At 36.5% G+C, this 20,715-nt stretch overlaps 1 protein-coding gene across 2 annotated transcripts; it reads left to right on the top strand.

Moving 5' to 3' along the window:
- Positions 1–481: 481 nt before the first annotated feature.
- Positions 482–20,423, top strand: LOC149076296 (cytochrome P450 2J4-like). 2 transcript variants are annotated; one of them, XM_089243856.1, is made up of 9 exons: positions 482–884; positions 5,277–5,398; positions 8,778–8,884; positions 9,198–9,505; positions 11,144–11,265; positions 12,972–13,227; positions 14,346–14,533; positions 14,640–14,854; positions 20,291–20,423. In XM_089243856.1, exons 1-8 carry the CDS (start codon positions 628–630, stop codon positions 14,816–14,818), a joined length of 1,539 nt encoding a protein of 512 aa, XP_089099982.1. In that variant the 5' UTR covers positions 482–627; the 3' UTR covers positions 14,819–14,854; positions 20,291–20,423. The 2 variants fall into 2 exon arrangements, with proteins under 2 accessions (XP_089099982.1, XP_089099981.1); XM_089243855.1 differs by lacking the exon at positions 20,291–20,423 and having other exon boundaries at positions 14,640–15,141.
- Positions 20,424–20,715: the final 292 nt, after the last annotated feature.

The raw sequence follows: 20,715 nt of genomic DNA, 5'->3' as shown, positions 1-20,715 counted from the left end.
TTACGAAATTTAGATTTTTAATTGCGAAATTTACGCATCTCCAACTATAATATAATGGTAGCAAGTTTTGAAACTGAAAGAGAAACAAAAACAGATACTTGAAATCTTTAGTAAATGAGAAGGAAAAATCTATCCAGGATTCTTGGCAACCAGATTAGGATTCTTCATGAAAGGGGGGGGGGTCGTCTCCGTCTATAGAAACATTTCACTGTTTAACACAATAAAACTAATAATATTCACACAGTGCAGGAGCCCTGCGAACCTCCCTACTGATTAGGTATTGGTGTGATCAATTTAATTCAATAGCTTCCGCATTCTGTGTTGATCTAGGCTGATTTTGCCGAAATAAAATCCATAAAGAATAGACAATTTTTTTTTGTGGTTACTGATAAAATACGACCTGGCAAATAGCAAAGGGCAAAGACATTTATCGATAAATCACTTTATCAGCGTCAATTTCGTCATTTTTGTTTTCTCGATCAGATTTTAAACATCGCTGTATACCTGATGGGTAATTCCCTGAAGTTTTAAATATAAAACATACAAGATAATAAACTATAGCAACCCAGGAACTGTTTAAGAGACGGATTAATTTGATCCACGGGTACAGTGTACGTGGGAAACAACATGAAAACCATAACGTTATCGTTACGGGCAGTTTATGAATGGTCATCAGCGAAAGGACAATATTTTTCCGAGACGCTTTTATTCACTCTTTTAGCGGCAATTATTGTACTCTACGTATTGCGCGAACGAAAAGCGTCAAGAAACTTACCACCTGGTCCTTATGGGATCCCATTTTTGGGTTATGTGCCATTTCTTGGAAGTGAACCGCATAAGACGATACTGCAGTTGAGCAAGAAATATGGCAGCAATATCGTAGGGTGAGTAAGTTACAGATAAATTCCCAAAAATTCCAAAAGTGTTAATTAATGATAACCATAGATTTTTTTTTCACTGAATTATTTTGAATATTTAGAACTTGATATGTGAATTTTACCAAAACGAATTTTCTTATTCGCGGAAAGAGTTTTCATTTCGTTAAAGTATCATTTTTTGATAGAAAATGTCTCAAAATGGAGAAAATGTTGCAGTGGAACTTGGTTAATTCGAAGCTCAAAGTCACTGGAAAAACGTTCAAATTATCCAAATAATCTATCCTGCCTCCGTAAAATGACTATTAATTGAAACTAAATCATATCAACATTCGTAATGGATAATATTTATCAATTATTAAAATTTTGTTACCAGTAATGTAATTAAACAAGGAATTTTAACATTATGTTGGATAGAAAACTCAAGTAGAGTTCGTAAAAGATTGAATTTTCTGAATTTCGAATTGACCAAGTTCTACTGTAATTAATTTTTGTCTACCTATTGCCATTTTCTATAAAAAAAAGTCATTTTTGTGTCACATTTTAAGCTAAATTCATGAATTGTTCGAAACGAGCCAGCGAAAAATTCTATTAGATGATGTTTTCCACAGTAGATGCAGCTAGTAATGATGCAGGTTTGGTACCGAAATTTAAAGGATTGCATATTGTGCATGAATTACATGGAAATCTGTTGATGTACGATGTGCTGGGAATTTTTTGAAATTTACTTCACATATCGTCTAAGAAATACTGTAATTAGACAAATATATGTGATGGACTTTAGATTTTGGTACAAACCCTTAACTAAATACAGTGATTCGCACTTACACGTCGGTGCAAGGTAACAAGGACAAACAAAGACGCATAACTGAGATAGGCGTATAAATGAAAATCAAGAAAAATGAACTTAAAAATGTCTGCCACATGGAAATTGACAGATGTGAGTGCATTAGAGTAAAACATGAGTATTGGTCTTGTTCTTGAAAGTTATAGGAAAATAACACTCACCTCTGCATCTCGAAATCATAATAAACATACCGTATGCCTTGCAACATTAACCTTATTGCAAGAATAATTTTTCCTTTCAAACCACAGTAGAGACTGGATAATCCGGCCAGCGCTAATCCGGATTTATTTCTTCTTTAAAGCCCCCATAGAAGAGATAAATATGCCATTGCATGTCTGCACACAGAAGTTTATACAGTGCACGCCGCTTAATGTGATCACATCGGGACTCGGGATTTTTGATAACTATATTCCAAATAAATCCAAAGCAAATAAGATGACCATAACCCCAGTTTAATCGAACGGGACGTATGAAAATGGGACAACTCGGGACAAAACTTTTTCTTTTCCACTCAACTGGCTGCAAAATGTTTAATCTGTCATTATCTTTTCCCATAATGTTCTAAAAAGCAGGATATTCATTCTTTAAACTAAAGTCCTGCGTTTATCATTATTCAGCCATTATGAGTTTGGATGGAACTGTCTGATTGATTTTACGAATTATAATTTTTTAATGTGCAGTGCATTCCATATAATCCGTGAGAAAGTCTTTCGGCCGAGTAACTGCGAATCTGGTCTACTGAAAAAAAAAGTGGCCAAAATCTGAAGGAAGAGCTTTTGTCTTTACATTGCATCACGGGGAAAAACATGCAAATCAAAATCTAGATTAACTATAAACGGATTTTTTTCTTCCATGTTCTGATATTGGTCCGTTCCATACTTTGCAAAAGTCATAACAACATCTAAATGAAAACATTATCCATGATTCTAATAAGCAGCGACTACTTTATTATTTAAAAAAATGGGTTTTTTAAACTACAACTTCCAGTAATCCGGTGATTTCGATAATCCGGCACATCCTGATCTGATATGTGTCGGATTATCCCAGACTTTTTTTTGACAAGTATTCAGACAAGTTTTTGTTTTATCCCAGAAAAGCGCTTTTTCAAACAATCGCGAAAAGTTTTTAACGCTTTTATAGCTTTCGCAAATATGTCGTGTGTGAAATTTTTTATTTTTATTTTCAATTATCTTCCCCCATTTTTCTTCTGTCATCTTACATTCCTCGATATTTTATAGTTCTCTTAACTCAGTTTTCACCAAACTTTCATTCGTTTTGAATAAAATTGATAACTGCTTTTAATTACTCATTTTGAAACATACGTAGTGAAGCTGATACAGGGTGGAATGAGTTGAGGGATTCAAAATGCATTCTCCTGTAGGAACAAAAATGTACCGCCTATCTAAATCACTTGCCAATGGTTGCAGCCTCCTATCACTGTTGCCATTCTCTCATGAAATCAATTCAACTAGTCCTTTTCATTGAAATACCTGTCACAAGTTACACATTATAGCTTCTTCATTGATAATATTTTTAGAGACCGTTGGAGAAGACTTTTTCAAGAAGAAATAAATAAGTAAAAAATTCCCTGTGACACACTCATAAAGGGAACTACACACGTAACTGCAAGCTTGACAAGCATGCATGTTCAATCTTTTTTGCGCAAGCATGCATGTTCAATCTTTTTTGCGCAAGCATGCATATTCAATCTTTTTTGCGCAAGCATGCACAACTTCTTCCCTTTCACCTACACGCGGTACAAGCATGCTTGCGCAGGCACCAGTTTGCACACTGAAACAATTTACTTAAAATATTCCTCGAAAAATATTTCGGCACATGTGAGTGACAATTGAACAAATGCGTGAGTGAATGAGCAAGTCAGTCAGCAACTGAACTGACAAGTGAGTGAGTTACTCACTTACCCGCTAATTTTCTCACTTGAATATTCATTCACTCACTTGGTCACTAATTTGCTCACTTGGTCACTAATTTGCTCACTTGGTCACTAATTTGCTCACTTGGTCACTAATTTGCTCACTTGGTCACTGATTTGCTCATTTGGTCACCAATTTCCTCAGTTGGTCACTAATTTGCTCACTTGAACAATAATTTTATTACTTGGACACTCACTTGCTCATTCATTAACTTATACGCTCATCCTCTGACTAACACAATCGCTCATGCACTCACATATTTGCTCACTTTGCCGGTCATTCGCTTACTGGTCATCCATGCGCTCAGTCGGTCATCACTTGTTCACTGACTCGCTCAATTCCTCATTCACTGACTCGCTCAATTCCTCATTCACTGACTCGCTCAATTCCTCATTCACTGACTCGCTCAATTCCTCATTCACTGACTCGCTCAATTCCTCATTCACTGACTCGCTCAATTCCTCATTCACTGACTCGCTCAATTCCTCATTCACTCACTGATTAGCTCATTCATTCACTCACTCACAAGCAGAGTTCACTGAAGAGATGAAGGCTGATACGGGTACCCGCATTGCTATGCATGCGAAAACGCGGGGCTTGAACAAGCATACACTATAAAATTACCTCAGGTCACTTGTACAATCACGATGCTTGAGCGAAATTCCCATGCAGACGCTCAAGCATTGCTTGTTCACCAAGATTACACATGCATGCTTGTGAAGCTTGCAGTTACATGTGTAGGTTCCCAACTTCGAGGTGTGAATGCGAGCCGATCTCCCCTTTAAAAAGTCTCGCCAAAGAGAGAAACAGGCCTACAACGGTACAATTATTCAATCACTGCACTTCACTCATAGTTAGAAAAATTGATGGCAGATGGCAGCAAGCATTACATAGAAACGGATTTCACGTTATGTTCACAATGCGTACACGAACACCCCCAACATGTATCAACTCGTTAGAAATTCAGCAAAGGAATGTGGAAGACGTGCATGCGCGTAGTTTAGTAGTGGTAGTTACATGTGTAGGCACCTTATCCGAGAGGTACGTCGCAAAATGGTGAAAAAGTCCTACAAATGAAATTCGTATAACAGAACATGCAATAGCATATTTTCCCAAATATTTGGCCGGGAATGGACAAAATCTTCTTACAACTGCGAGAAACATATAAATGAGGTGGGGGGGGGATTAATGAGCGATCACTGTGTGTGGCAAAATATAATTTTGTAATGATACAATCGATAGAGTTCTAGAAATCATGTTTGAAACACAAATAAAATGTCAAAAACAGCATTCTTCGTGAGAAACACGTTTAAAGTTTTTATTCACGGAATACTTGTATGTAAAAACGCAACACTAATATCGACGTAATTGCGATAATAAGTGTAATATAAACAAAACACGGAATGTATTTTGGAATGACATGAAATTGGGCTTCATCATTTAAGAAAAGGGGGAAAAAAATCGGTATTTTCAATCCAAAATGACGTTTTAAACGTATTCAAATACCTTAATCTTGAGAATTGAACAAATTTTTTTTGTTTTTAATGAAAATTACTGAAGAATTGTGTGTAAAAATATAAAATATCTTATATATAACATTTCCTTTTCAAAAAAATCTAGCTTGAAGCTAGGATCTAAGTACACCGTTGTCTTGAATGATTACGAGACTACTAAAGAGACGTTATGCCATCCATCTGCGTTGAACAGAGCTCCAAATTTGTTCGATCATATTCCAGAAATTGGTGAGTTGAATTCCACTTGTGCAACGGGGAAAAATTTCCATTCGATAACTTATAATTTTTTTATTTCGTTTTTATGGAACAGATTCATCAGTATTCATTCAACAACTCTAAAAATACATATTAAGTGGCAATTATTTATGAATGAAAATGAGAGAATTGCTAAACTGCATTTAAAATAAAATTTATTATTAATAAAATATATTCAGAAGTCACAATGTTTTTGAGAATAATGGAAATAGATAGGTAAATAATCACCTATTTGTAATAATTTTTTTTAAATGTGCTTTATAACAATCGCAGGACCATATTCACTAGACGTGGGGACTTCCACGCTTTGAACTGATTCCTGATCTCATTCACATTTACATAAACGTTTTCATGATTTGGTATGTAGCCAACTTGTTTTGTTTTTCAAAGAAAAAAATAGTATTAAAATAAATTATTACGGGAAAATGTGGATGTGCACCTGTCGCATTTACCTAACAAGAAAAGGGACTGAAGGTGACTTCTTCCAAAATGTTTGAAGTAATTACCGCTGATTCTACTCATTTCGCTATGCATAATAAACATAAAAACCTGTTTGAATTATTATGGGTCACTCAAATATATATATATATGTTGTAAACATTGATATTTTGAATGCTAATAGAGGCCAAGAATGCGTTTAAAATCCCGCGACCCTAGAGTGACGTCATTCAAACAACACATGATTATACAGTACAGACAAAAAAAAGAGAGAGAAGGAAAAAAAGAAGAAATAACTAGTTTTCTTGAACAGAGAAGCTGGGAGAAAGGAAAAGGAAAAAAAAGTGTAAAGAATAGTGTTTTTCGTAGATATCGCCAAGATGTTCAAGAGGCGATGAGTAGCCGACTGTTATACTATAATAATTGCATTCCGCCGTCAATTTTTTGTTTTAATATGTTTTTGGGTGAGATGAATAAGATAAATGTACATAAATTTCCTCATAATTTTTGAGGACGACACCTTATGACCATTTTCTTGTGAGGGTTGTTGGGGAATAATCGTGTTATGCTGAATTATTAAAAACCTTATAAATTATTATGAAATACAGTGAAACCTCAATATAACGATACTCTGTGGATCACGAAAAAACATCGTTGTAGATGTGTTATTGTTATATTGAGAGATAGCAATATCATCAGGCGCCATCATATTTATGCTGTTGGTGACACTACTCATAAAATGCATATTTAGGACAAATTCAGAGCAAAAAAATATATATATGTAAAAAATATATGTATTTATTAGTTGATTAATTACCAGTTTTGCCCTTATAAAGTAAATTACCGCCCAATACTTTGTTTCTACACAGAAAGCATACAGGGTGATTAAGAAAAGAGGGGAAAAACTTGAAGAGGTGGTAGTACAGAAAAAAATGCTGCCTCTGTGTGTGGTACTTCCGTTTGCAGCACCGTAAATGAAATGTATCTCTGCTTCTTCAGTATTACTGAAGTGCACCATTATCCCGTACGTTATAACTGTTAAAACGGTTGCATGATGGAATAACTTCACGGGGCTGCGTCCGCGCTTTTTATTCACTGCGACGCAGATTTGTATACCGCGTTTCTTCTTCTTCTTCCTCAGGTTACATTTGCATGCATGGTGTTCTTTTTCACCTGATTAATTTCAACAGGAATTCCGTTTTCACGTTCGTGGAGCGGCTGTTTTGAAACACACCAGCGCGTTTGCGTTTCATGTTAGATCATGCATTCTTTGATGACAATTGTTTGTGTTGGTGTGTACTATCACCTCTTAAAGTTTTTCCCATCTTTTCTGAATCATCCTGTATTTACGACTTCTTCAATACGTTCGAAGGATAAATAGTGCAAAATGCTGATGCTTTTAGACACTTTCGAAGGAAGAAAAACTGATGAGGAATTTATGTATTGAAGGTGATCTGAGTGAAATTTTTTTTATCGTTTTGACAGTTTTTGGAACATTTTGAAAAAAAAAAAAATCTTTGTAGAGATGATATCGTTCTCCCTCATGCCAGAAGCATGAATGTGCGAATTTCAAAATCGTGGGAAATAATGTTTAAGGTCGGTCGTAAAGTGAAAATAACAACACGCGGCAAGCTAAGCGATCGGCAACAGCCGGCATTGAGTCTGACGACAAATGGTGTCTGACGTCGTCCACTTAAACTGGCCTTTACACGCTACTCGGTCCGTGACTGCACTTCTTGCCGACGAGTGTGTTCGTTAAATAATCTTGAGGAAATATTGAAAAAACTAAAATTTTTGTTTATATTTATCGAGTCCATAATTAACGAGACATCTGTTACAAACTCTAAGAGAAGATGTCGTTTTAAATAAATAAATAATTACAATATTTAACCTATTACTACTCTTAGCATCACAACCCTCGCCCGTCGGTCTAAATGAGTGTTGAGGCGGATGGTGACGTCTGATTTACGTAAAAGCCTGGATACCTTTAGGGGTGGGACAGGGGTGTGTGATTGCATTACCATCACAATCCATATACGGTGATTTTCAAATTAGCAACATCCATATTCACGCGAGAGAGGAAAGGAGAGGAGAGAGAGAGAGAGAGAGAGAGAGTAAACAGCCGTACTGCAACTGCGGAGAGACGGCAAGAATCGTGAGATCCTAATCGAATCGGAAAATTTTCTCGTCTGTTGTTGCCGGAAATCACTAGCTGAAGATCACTGGTAATGGACTAGGTCATAGTTTCCCAAACTTTTTGTTCCATAGCCCTCTATTCAGAAAATTTTCTCTCTCATTGCCCCCTACTCAAGTGAATCAATAGGATCCTATGTTAAGCCAGTAGCTTTTATCGCCGCCCTAGACCATTCAATCGCCTACCAGGGGGCAATATTGCCCACTTTGGGAAACTGCACTAGGTGCTCGTACTTTCTGCACAATGGGATCAGTCTTGCGAATACAGACATATCTGCGCGTGACTTGTTTACCGCTTCAAGTCGCTTTCAGTGGACGACCAACCTAAATGTTTAGTCTATCCACACATGTAACTTTATGAGTATTATTTCCCAAAAACGCTTTGTAACGTGCGTTTCAATAAGGGTCAAACATTTGCGTTTCTGGAAAAACTTACACAGCAAAATAGCGGATTCAACCAGCTGATAAACCACTAAAAAATGAAAATTTGTGCATTCATGCTTCTGGCATGAGGGGGGGGGGGCACTATATCGTAGCAGAGGATATTGTTGTATCCAGGAGTTTAATATTTTAGACTATAGGCAATTTCAAACTAGGTTTGTAAAAATATCGTTCTATGTATAAAAATATCGAGGTATTTTTCTTTATATATCAAGTTCCGTTGTAATAAGGTTTCAGTGTAGTATTATTTTTGAGTTGGGACATTTTGTGACTCTTCTAGGCTTCATAACACAAAATGGTGAAGCTTGGCAAGAGCAAAGAAGGTTTTGTATGCAGTCTACGAGAGATCTTGGCTTAGGCAGAGGAGCCTGGGAGACACTCGTTCAGGTCCGAGTAGTTCTTTATATAATATCAATATCTGATTTTTTTTTATGTTGGTTTCATTATTTTCTTGAATCTCAAAGAGAGCGGTGAAGTCAGAAATTATTTAAATTTTTATACGTGTTCACACATGGACAAAAGAACAAAGATGTATGAACATTAAATACACGAAATTTACAATTTTTTAATATTAAATAAAATTATTTCGTACATCGTATAGCCTGTATGAGAAGTAAGATCATTGCATTGAATATTTATTGAATGTAAATTGAGTAAAATAAATTTAGAGATAAATTAAACCTGAAACTTGTTTTTATAGGAGGAGATCCAAGTGTTCTTGGAAGATTTGGGAGCATCAAAGGGCCAACCGATGGTGATGTCTCACAAACTGAACTGCGCAATCAGCAACAACATATTATCTCTACTGATCGGTAGAAGAATGCAAAGAGGTAAAGAAGATGACAAAATTAATCTCCTAGTGGATTATTCGGACGTGTCCTTCACGTACATGGGACCATCGGATCCTACGACTGTGATACCAAGTTTGAGAAAAGTCTTCCAATATCTCAGGATTGCAGGTTATGACAGAGTTGCTAAAATAATCGTGAGGTTCCGCGAGTTAGTCAGGTGAGCATCGAAATTTCCATTTTACAATTTTGTTCATTAGCCAAAAATTAGCTTGCGTGCGATTTATTCCGTGGGGCGTTTGAGGAGTGGATTTCCTGGAGTGGGCTCACACCGGATTTGCAAAGAGACAGGAAATAGAATAAAAAAATTTTCAGAGAAATTTTGAGTTACTAACCTTCGAAAAGTATTTTAAATTAGCAGAAACTGAGATTGAGAAAACGTGCAAAGATTTTTTTTCATGAAAATTATTTTAAAACATTCATAATATTTGATTGCCTTGGGGAGGGGGGCTGAATTATATTCAGGCAACAAAGTTTATATATTGGGAACCAAACCAAGACACGTATGTACCTTATATACGGGAGACTGGTGTACAATGAAATATTGATGATTGATGGGAAGATTCATCTCTGCCCTCACGGGGACTCGAAATCTGGTCCCTCGTATGTATCTCCCGCGTGGCGTGGTGGTAAGATGCTCGTCTACCACCGTGAAGGTTGCTTTCACGGGCCTAGGTTCAAAGCCGAGAGAATATATAGATAAGACATTTTTTTCCCTAACGAGCTTGAAACGACCAACGACAGCGCCTTCATTTCCCACTCATCTCATTAATCGCAGTAATTTGCAATATAGCGATATGGCCAAAGTTGGTGTTTGGTGAAGATGCCGAACGAGTTACTCTACCTTCAAGCTTTGAAAGAAAATAGAGCGTTTCTCCTCCTCGGAGCGTATATATGTGTTGAATGGGCAGAGATGAATTTTCTTTACCCAAACGTCAATATCTCTTCATCCAGTCAGTCTTCCATACCGTATATATCATATTTACAAAACAGAGGACGTCTTTCTGTACATATGCATGGCCATCTGATGCCACTTGCGGGCAATTGGCAGAATGTTGCCGCCGTCCATCGCCGGAGCCATTCAACATATATATATAAGCTCCAAGGGGAGGAAACGTTATATCTACTTTCATAGCTTAAAGGAGGATCTCTCGACCGGCATACGAGAGAATATGGTTCGAGTCCCCGTGATGACAAAGATGAATTTTACTATCGTAATCAGCAATATCTCTGCATACAGCCAGCCTTCCGTATATATCGTATTAACAAGGGAAAGGACGTCCCTCTTTACATACAGTATGTATGCACCAATAGATTGGTTATTTTTTGGTAATGTGTAAATGTTTTGTAATAAAAACGAACGAGGCGAGGTCGTAGAGCAGGGATCTTCAACTCATGGCCCACAGCAGGCCCGTCATTTAGGGGGGACGGGGGCAGGGGACCCCCTGGTTTTTGAAAATACGCTAAAAATGGTATATATATATATATATACAAATATATATATATATATATACATTGAGTACATGTGCTTTGCCCCCCCCCCAATTGGAAAAAGTTTGCCCCCCCCCACACTGGAGAAAGTTGAAATGACGGCCCTGGGGGGCCCACAGACATGTTGCCCTCGGAGAGTTTTTCCAGTGGCTCGCCGACGAAAAGAGGCTTATATAGTTACAGAATTTATAGCAATGTTGAAAAAAAAAGTATAATCCAGAACTAGTAAAAGAATTGATTTTGTGAATCTATTTCTAGTAGAAAATGAATTTAGATTTATGTTTTCGTAAAATGCATCATATTTCAGAGAGGAGACCGAGAAACACAAGACGCTGTCCGAATATGAAGGCGTTGACGACTTCATCAACATGTACTTGAGAAAGTTACATGAAAAAGTTTCCAACAAACTAGATAATCATTATTTTTCAGGTGAGACACATATATACAGGCTGCCCCAAATTGTCTGCACAGCGAATATCTTTTGCAACTGTTCACGTTGGAAACTTATTTTCAATTATAAAATTTTTAAATGATGTGCGGTTATTCAAAATGTCTTAAATTCCCCAAGGGGTCGTATGCATAAAAATAAGTTGAGAAATTAAATTTTCATATAGGCCCTGCGTACTAAAACTTTAAATTGGTGAAATTTAAACGCGGCTCTGAGAAATCATTTACAAAAAATTGCGTATTTTCAAATGCAGTGTTAACGGAGGTATTCGGCTTTGAAGCTTTCAGCATTTGTCACGAATGATTGAGAGTGTAGTTCACAAATCGCGGAACCTAAACTAAATTCAAAGTTGCAAAAATTCTGTAATTGTCAAAATAATTGTCAGAAATCGTAATTCCTTTTTGTTGTGAATAAAAATATAAAACGATTGAATTAATCCTATTTTTTGTGTACCGTCCTTAAAAATGGCAACTTTTGAGCCAACGCAAACTTGCCAGCACAGTGATAATTTGCTAAAATATAGTGATTTTAGATATTAAATATCTCGAATAACTATTGCATATAAAATATAACACCATTTTGCAGATGACTCTTCCGAGAAGCTTCTGCATTTCAATAATTGGATCTTTTGGCACGCAGGCATTGTATAAAAGTTAATTACGGTCAACCCTTGGTTTACGAACTGAATTCGTTCCGGAAAGGCATTCGTAAACCGAAATGGTTTTTCACATTGAAATCAATGTAAAATGAATTAACGCGTTCCTGGGGATCCATAAGATTGTTATCATGAACTTTCTCCGTGCTGCTCCTGGGCATAACTAATATAGTTTTCATTAAACCAACACTGAAAAAAATACCATAATGCGAAAGACATGAAATGCAAACGGAATGAAAACGATGCAAGGGCGAAGTTTGGTTTCGTGAATATGTATATATCATCTATAAATTCTCTCCATGTCAAAGCCCTCACTCAAGTCTCCGCTTGCAACACTATCTGGCCACAAAATATACTCCAAGCCAAATTTGATTACTCTGTAAGACACTTGCCGCCAAGCTTTGTAAATGGGATCTATGCAATTTGTAGGATGATCAAATAAATTTTCTAGAAGTTGCTAACTGTTAGGTCTACGTCAGATATTATTGCAACACATCTTAGAGAAAGTTCTTTTCTTCAGAGTTTCATAAAGTTTTAAATGATTTGCTGTTTCGTGGGCTGGATGAGAGGAACCGTATTTAGTGGCAGGAATTTTATATATTCTGATGAAATATAAATCTTCAACTGAATTCTATTGAAAAAAATTGTATTGCATATTTTGAGACTTCTCTCTGAAACATGCTTATAGACTGTTTTGCGTGTTCGTAAACGGAATTCGGTTCATAAGTTGAATCTTTTTTTTGTTCTTAAACCGAGTGTAAACAGAGGTAAACGGAGGGATGAATGTAATTTATTTTTTTATGTATACTATCCCTCAAACAAATTCTGAGATTATTAAGTAACCGTACTCACATTTGAAAACTTTTTTTAATTGAAAGCGTGTTTCAATATATTATTGTACTAACGTGAATGGTTGCAGAGATATCTACTACGCAAACAATTTTGGCAAGCTTATATAATATTTAGGTTAAAAAGAATATTTGATGCTTAGTAACTAAATATTTTCTGTAAAGCTGTATTTCTTCCCAATAGATCTAATGCTAGAAGGAAATGTGAAAATCCTGTTCCTTGCTGCTAGTGACACGATCTTCAGTTCCTTGGGTTGGTTGTTTTACCTGATGGCAACGAGACCTGATATTCAAAAGAAGGTTCAAGATGAACTCGACGATGTTCTCGGAAGTGATGCATTGCCTTCATACTACGAACGGTCGAAAATACCTTACACTTTTGCTGTTATCATGGAATCACAGAGATATTCCAGCATCGTACCGCTGAGTACTACGAGAAGGTTGGTTCAAGATTCGTTTTGGAAGATTCTATTTATAGACTAGGGGGAGGAGAGGAGAAAAGTAATTACAATCTGTACTTTCGATAATATGTAATCGAAACTAGTCGTTATTTTTGGTGAACCAAACAACACTAAAAAGGAGAAAAAATCGAGGTACATTCTGCTATACTCACTGGGTAAGCGTTGAAGAACGTTTTAAGATCTGAGTTGTTTCTGCATGGCTGGACAGTGGTCAATAAATCAACTAAATTAGGATGTCCAAGTCCTTCTTTATACTTAGCAATCATACTTTTCTCCATCAATAGAAAATTTTCTTCCATGAAAGTAATGACATGTCCTAGAACGATAATGCTGAGATACATTGATCTCAAACTGTGAATAATCGATGGAAAAAGCAATAGACATTAGAACCCAGTTGGCGGGACACAATGGTTGGCTGTAGATGGTTTTCTGCGATTTTTCGACTTCAAGGGGTGAATGTGAGATGGTTTTCCATGAGAAAAAGTCTCTCTGCAGAAAGTTGGCAGACTTTCACCACGATACTTACACAACACGAACTAGGGCATATAATATTTAAGCATTTGCCATTTTGTAGAGTCACTCACACCCAACACGTTTCGACATACGCTAATTCATTAGAAATTCTCCAGAGTTAACGAGGTGTATGTATTGTTAAGTAGAAATAGATATCAATGGAACACTTGGAGTGACCACTACAAAGTCCCACCTTAAATCGAATCGACTACTCTTGGAACCATAAGAGTCATACAGCTTTTCCTTGATTATCCAACATTTTTGGTAAAAAATAATGCAAATTAAGCTAGAAATAAGTTTTGAGATGTTGCCTATAATGAAATTGAAGTTTCGATAAATTCGTGCTAAAGAAGCCCAACAATGACTAAGAATATGAGACTTTTTTTTGTCTAGTCAATATATCTTGAAATAGATATGGACCAGATGCGTCTTCCTCGCCCTACTACATTTCTTTGGAGGATTCATTGGGAAGGGAGGTTGGATGCATCTGGAATTATTTATTTTTAAAAAACAATCGCGCATCGGTGTGTTGTGTAAGTATTTTGTAATAATCCAACTTTATTGTTTTCACTCTTATTATCTAGTGCCAGTGCTGATTTCGAAATCCGTGGGTATACGATTCCTAAAGGAGCGGAGATCATGTCGAACTTATGGGCACTTCATAACGATCAAAAATATTGGAACGAGCCGGAGAAATTCAAACCTGAACGGTTTTTGACTCGAGATTCACGATTGAAGAAAATTCCCCCGAGTTTTGCACCATTTTCTTTGGGTATTAATTATTTTATGAATTATTACTTGCCGTACGTATCAATACATAATTGCCGTAAGTGTCAACACAGAGTGGGAATGTAATGATAATCTCGTATTATTTCCAGGGAGGAGAAATTGTCCCGGTGAAACAGTTGCTTACATGGAGATCTTGGCATTTTTTACATCTGTGCTGAGGAAGTTCACCATCAAAGCACCACCAGGCGAAGATTTGAAGTGCGAAATAATTAACGGACTCGTGGCTCATCTGAAACCACAACCCATGTGCTTCATTGAAAGACAATAAATAGCACATGAGAATATCATGCAAAAATTCCATCTGGCAAGTGAACACCAAAGAGGAATTTCTCCTCTCGTTCAGCTATGAAATATATTGTGCTTTTCGTTTCATTTTATCTACATATTTCTGTTATTAAGTTATATATTTTTAAGACCCGTGCTCCCAAAGGTTATCAAACTTTATTGCAGAACATTATTTGTAATCATATCGTTGAAAAACACATGCGTTAGCACATTTCAAAACGAGCACGTGTTACCTTGAACAGTGGAATGCAGTTGAAAGTTATCACGAACGAATGGTGTTTATGATAAATCTCTTTATTCAATTTACTTTCCGTTTTATTATTGTTATCTAAATAGTTTTGTTGTTTGATCAGATATTCAAGACCTGTGTTCACAAAGGTTATCCAACTTTATTGCAGAGCATTATTGCACCACTGCTGAGTTATATCTTTTCACGAAAGATAACGATCCAGGAACTGAAAAAGATGTACAAAGTAACATATAATTACATATGACTAGTAGAATTGATCATCTAAAATCTATTTTAGGTGCTAAAATATAAAAATATGCTGGTTGCATACGCAGTGGTGTATTTACGGGGGTGAGTGGGTGGGCTATATAATAGCTGAGAATGATTGTTCAAGAAAATTAGAAGAAGGGTGGCCAAACCATGAATCCGCTTCCACCAAAAGATCAAGGGAATAGACCAGTGAGTGACCCTAAGAGTGGCTTACTCAGTGTGCAAGCGTGTGAACGACTGAAAGAGTGACAAATAGAGAGGGATCGGGACAGTGAGCAACCGAAAGAGAGCAAACACAGCAGTGACTTAAAGAGTGATCTAGAGTGATCTGCAAGCAGGGGAATGACTGAAAGAGTGACATAAGGACAGGAATCAAGTCAGTGGGCAACCAAAAGAGTGTGCCAGAATGTGAATGACCAAAACAGTGTGCGAGCATGGGAGTGACCAAAAGAGTGATCTAGAGAGTTTTTGAGTACGGCAATGACCAGATGGGTGACCTAGTGAGTGAAGAAATCAAATCTTTGAGCGACAAAAAGAGTGATCTAGAGAATGTGCAAGTATGTGGACGATGAAAATGTGTCATTCAGAGAGTGATCAGGTCCATTAGAAACCAAAAGAATATGCAAGCAATGGGCGTGACCGAAAGAATGACTTAAAAAGCAAGGAACCAGGTCAAAGAGGGACAAAAAGAGTGTCCCAGACACTGTGCAAGCATAGGAGTGACTTACAAATACAAAACGGGGAAACATATTAATAAGTGACTGAAAGAGTGGCGTAGATAGTAACCAACACAGTGACATAGACAGTGTGAAAGCAATCAGAAGAGTAGCTTAGAAACAAAGTCATACTGAGAAAAAAGAGTAGGGTGTGCTGAGCATATATATATATATATATATATACATATATAGACTGTAATGGCAAATGGGTCAAGAAAATTAGACTAGAATGGGTAAAGGTGGCAAAAAGTTGAATAGCCAAAACCATGATTCCGCCTCTGTGTATACGGCCTAAAAGTATTCAAAAGTATTGGATTAATGTGAGACAACCCGCACACGATTCCTCATGAATTAAAGTTGGATTGGAAAAGAAGGCAACTTCGAGGCGTGAATGCGAGTCACTCCCAGTCAAAAAGTCACAGAGAGCAACCGACCTACAACGGTACAAATATTTATTATTACATTTTACTCATGACAGCAATAAAAACTAACGCCAGCTCAATAAGCACTCATAGCGTTAGGTACACGTGCTCACTTCTGTTCATTCAGTAGTAAATTGCTCATGGCGATACACCAGAGTTGTGCTCGATTTGAAAAAAAAGAGGATATTTTGCCTATTTCACGTACAGTGCGTGAATTTTGAATGCTTTAGGTCTGATTACTATCTGCGGACAGATCTTTCTTCAAATGGGAGATAAGCTCGCACTCGCGCGTCTTGAAACTTGAAACTGAAAAACTTCAACAAACCACGGCGCTCTTATGTTCGCAGTCAGCGAAATTACTACGGAAAGTGTCTTAAAGCAGTTGTCTATAAAGTATGCACCGCTTGCGTGACATTAGAAAAGTTGGAACGATTCCCTCTCTACGGTGCAATACTTTCATAACCAAGCATGCGTGGTTCTCTCTACTAACACACTAACAAATTTCCCGGAGAGACCGCAAAGATGTCTTGGGAATACGTGATAATGACCTTTAAAAAAAAAATACTTGAATAATCCCTCGATTCTTAACAACGAGGGAAAACGATTCTTAGTTAAGTATGCGGTTGCGAAATTCCCTCTCGCTTCTTAACTAAAGATTAAATCCGTAGTTAAGAAGCGGTTTCTTATTAAGAACCAGAAGGTGGTTGGAGTAAGCATTCCCTCTTATCAGACATCCACCATATTTCTGGTGAGTGAATTTATATCGACATCGACTTCTGAAACCTTGAACTCTCTCTGCATAATTTAACCATATTTCACGGGAAAGGGAATATAAACTGAAATCGCGCGCTATAATACAAATGCCACGAAAAGATTGATACGATGTTGAAATCGATGGAATTCACAGTAGTAAAAATAGGAACAAATATAAAAAAAAAGTGTGTGCATGTAAAATATCTCTCCTTCTCTCACTCTCGAAGGAAAAAAATCCCCCCCCCCCCAAAAAAAAAATCTGATATTTCTTTGCACTATTCTCCATAATATTTCCGAATTCCTCGGCGTCCCAAGGAAAAACTCTTTCCGTTCGATATAAAAGGATTGAAGAAGAGCGAAAAAAGCAAATGGGAGGATAGTTGAAACTGCTCTTCTTCTTCAGTGCTATTGTGATTTAAGGGGGACAACCATCTTCCGAATATCAGACGGAGCATAACGTGATGAATCATATGAAGGGAATGCCGTTCCTTTCTTAGGATCACGGGTTAGAAAGGAACGTCCTGGAAAAACGTTCGGATTTGTCTCCTATTTTTTTTTCTCTCTCTTGGATGTTTGAAAATTCGCTGACATTCGAACGCATGCATAGGAGTGTGTCCGTGATTGTGAAGGAATTGCCGAACTCTGGGAGTTGATGGATAACATTGAGGAGTTGGAAGAGAGAAAAATAAAAATCGTGCTCATTCTAAAGAAACCTATTTTCTCAATTCTTTTGCGTAAATCGTGTTACTTTAAGAATTCTCATCTTTCTTCCTTTGAAAAAAAAAGTAGAGGAGAAAATAGGACGAGAGAGAGAGAGAGAGAGAAATACCTAAGACTCAATGATATGGATTGTTTTTGGTTTTTTCCTGAAAATTCCTTTCATTTGATACTATAGATTGCTATTTATCTACCTATGTCTACGTTACGGTGAATGATGTGATGAATTGATAACTACGCATAACCACTAGGGATAAGATTTCTATGACTTTGCGTATTTTTTATTTTTATTTTTCATATTTCACTATATTTACGTGATAGAGCATACTTTTGACCGAACGAACTCTGCACAGCCAGATTCCTCGCTTGGAATACATAAAAAATGCCCGAAGAACTGTACCTGTACGACCCATAGTTTTTGAGAGAAATGCGATCATGTACGACGAATGTATGGTGTCATACCTGGTGCTATATCAACCGACGGCTTGACGTCATTCAACGGCGGGCGCATGCATGCCTCAATATGGGCGGTGGACAATTGAACATCTTCTATGTATTATAAACATATGCAAATACCGTTCCCTTGCACCGGATATGACATACTTTTCTTTCGAATTTTTCTCGAAAACTATGGGTCGTACAGGTACAGTTCTTTGGGCATTTTTTATGTATTCCGAGCGAGGAATCTGGCTATGCAGAATTCGAGTGGTCTTGATAGGACACCCTGTATATAACCTTCTCTAAATTACATTTTAATCACATGAGAAATATTGTTGATTTGTGTTTTCTGCTGCCACCTATCAAGTAAAAGTATAACTATTTATTATAATTCTTTAAAGCAAATTTTTTGTTGGTTTCAAACCAACATGTAGCGTAAAAATGATTAGTATATGCTTGTATACTATATAATTTTAGTTTTTATGATGCTGTGGTAAAAATATTCAGTCTCACAATACCGGTCAATATGCTTTTGTGGAGGCATTTTTTCAATATGACAAGAAAAGACACTTACATATTGAATACGCCGTTGCCAGTTGATGCGAACTACCCAGCATTGAGCTCTCGTACTTAGAATAAGGTTGGACATCTCTGACAATAGTATCAGACAAAAATATACTATATAAATAAAACTGGTTGTTGGTTTGGCAGTATATTAAGCTCTTAACAGTTTCGTTTTTTTTTTCCGAATTCAATCCAGAAAAAAAAAGTCACATTTCTTTCTTCATTTTACATTTTCAAGTAGGAAAATGTTAACTTAACTGCAAAAAGAAATGTAAAGTTAACTTTTCCAATATTTTTAAGCATTTAGAACTTTTCACGTGGGGGCAAATGGGATTGCCCGTTCGGCGTAAAGGCCCGAAGACAGGCAAGGGGTTAAATAAATTGTATATGCCTGATACTAATATATTTATTATCATGCTACGTATCGGTGCGGATTTTACGCGCACCGATATCGGTCGCTATGTTTTTATTTTTACCACAAAATAGTTTTGCGGCAAACATAAAAATATAACAACGGGTATCATTATGTATAGGATTTCGCATCGGTATGTATGTCACATGAAAATAAAAAGTATATTTGAGTGCAAATATTTATTTTCAACTGCACAGCGGTAAAAAAACGAGCAGTCGATATTTCGCTTGGATAATTTATAACAAATTGTTTTATTCTCAAGAAGTAGGTGGCAGCAAGTGTCCTAATGCAAAGTTCCTCTATTTCAATCAATATTCATTGCGCATTTTTCTTTTATACGAAAATATCGAAACGGAAAATCGAATAGAGAATTCGAACTAATTCATGAGTGTCTCAGGCAAATTAATTGATCATTCGCACATCAACATTTTAATAATTTCATACCAATATCTGCATTTTCGTTATCCTATGTTTGAATTGGGTCTGCTAACCCCCGTGGTTTTGAAATGTACTTCCATCAAAAGTCCCTATTTCTTCTAAATTTTTCCCATCAGATGATTTTTGTGAGATGATTTTTAGATTGCCATCATCCCTGTCTTTTTTATACCAACCATGGTTTGAATGCCTCACAACAATTAATTAGATCGATCACGGAGAGGGTGACGAACTCAAAATGATTTCATTATTGAATCACTTCGGTTTGAAAATGATCGCAGATTTAAGATCATAACGCTACACAAGAAATCCAGACTTTCATCTATTAATTTATTTGTTGGCTATGAATGGGATTACGGTTATTCTCGATTAAAAACTCAAAATTACTCTAATCTCTACGTCTTTAATAAGTGCAACAATGAGATACACAAAATGTCATTTTGGAAGAACTTATTCTTAATGCAGCGAATAAACAAGAAAATTTTTTTTTTTTTTTCAGGCATCCTATTTTCATAGTTGACAACAGCAAGAATTGTCTTAAAATGCAGATGTGTGTGTGTGTGAATATAATTACATCCATTTAATCCCGAAATATAGAAGATACGTTTTCGCAAGAGCTCCAACAGATGGCAGCAGGTTTCTGTGAAGTTCTTTAAGTGCGAAATATTTACTCTACCTGAATCTAGAAGTGTGTGTGTGCAGCAAATAATAGAAACTAATTATAGTGTGGAAATAAAATAGTCCAACCCTATACCGATCATAAATTGATGTGCTTTTAAAACACTAATTTATTTTTCAAATTAAATAAATGTCTTTTCCCATGAATACGTACGACAGAGCCAGTTACTTGCCGTTTTCAATACAGTATACAGTATTTTGCTCATGGTATTTATTTTCCCATTCTGTTGACAAATAAGCATTGGC

This window comes from Pholcus phalangioides, unplaced genomic scaffold (assembly GCF_987345545.1).
Source record: "Pholcus phalangioides strain wild (caught in Gottingen) unplaced genomic scaffold, Ppha-v1.0 ptg000015l_1, whole genome shotgun sequence".
Taxonomy (NCBI): domain Eukaryota; kingdom Metazoa; phylum Arthropoda; class Arachnida; order Araneae; family Pholcidae; genus Pholcus; species Pholcus phalangioides.
The sequence above is the reverse complement of the archived record's forward strand: the minus strand, read 5'-3'. Positions and strand labels throughout refer to the sequence as shown.

Bases quoted from the DNA above. Each gene is read 5' to 3' on its own strand.
- LOC149076296 (XM_089243856.1), top strand. From the start codon at position 628: ATGAAAACCATAACGTTATCGTTACGGGCAGTTTATGAATGGTCATCA. The intron at 885-5,276 runs GTGAGTAAGTTA...AAAAAAATCTAG, and splicing joins TATGGCAGCAATATCGTAGG to CTTGAAGCTAGGATCTAAGT. The intron at 8,885-9,197 runs GTCCGAGTAGTT...TTGTTTTTATAG, and splicing joins CCTGGGAGACACTCGTTCAG to GAGGAGATCCAAGTGTTCTT.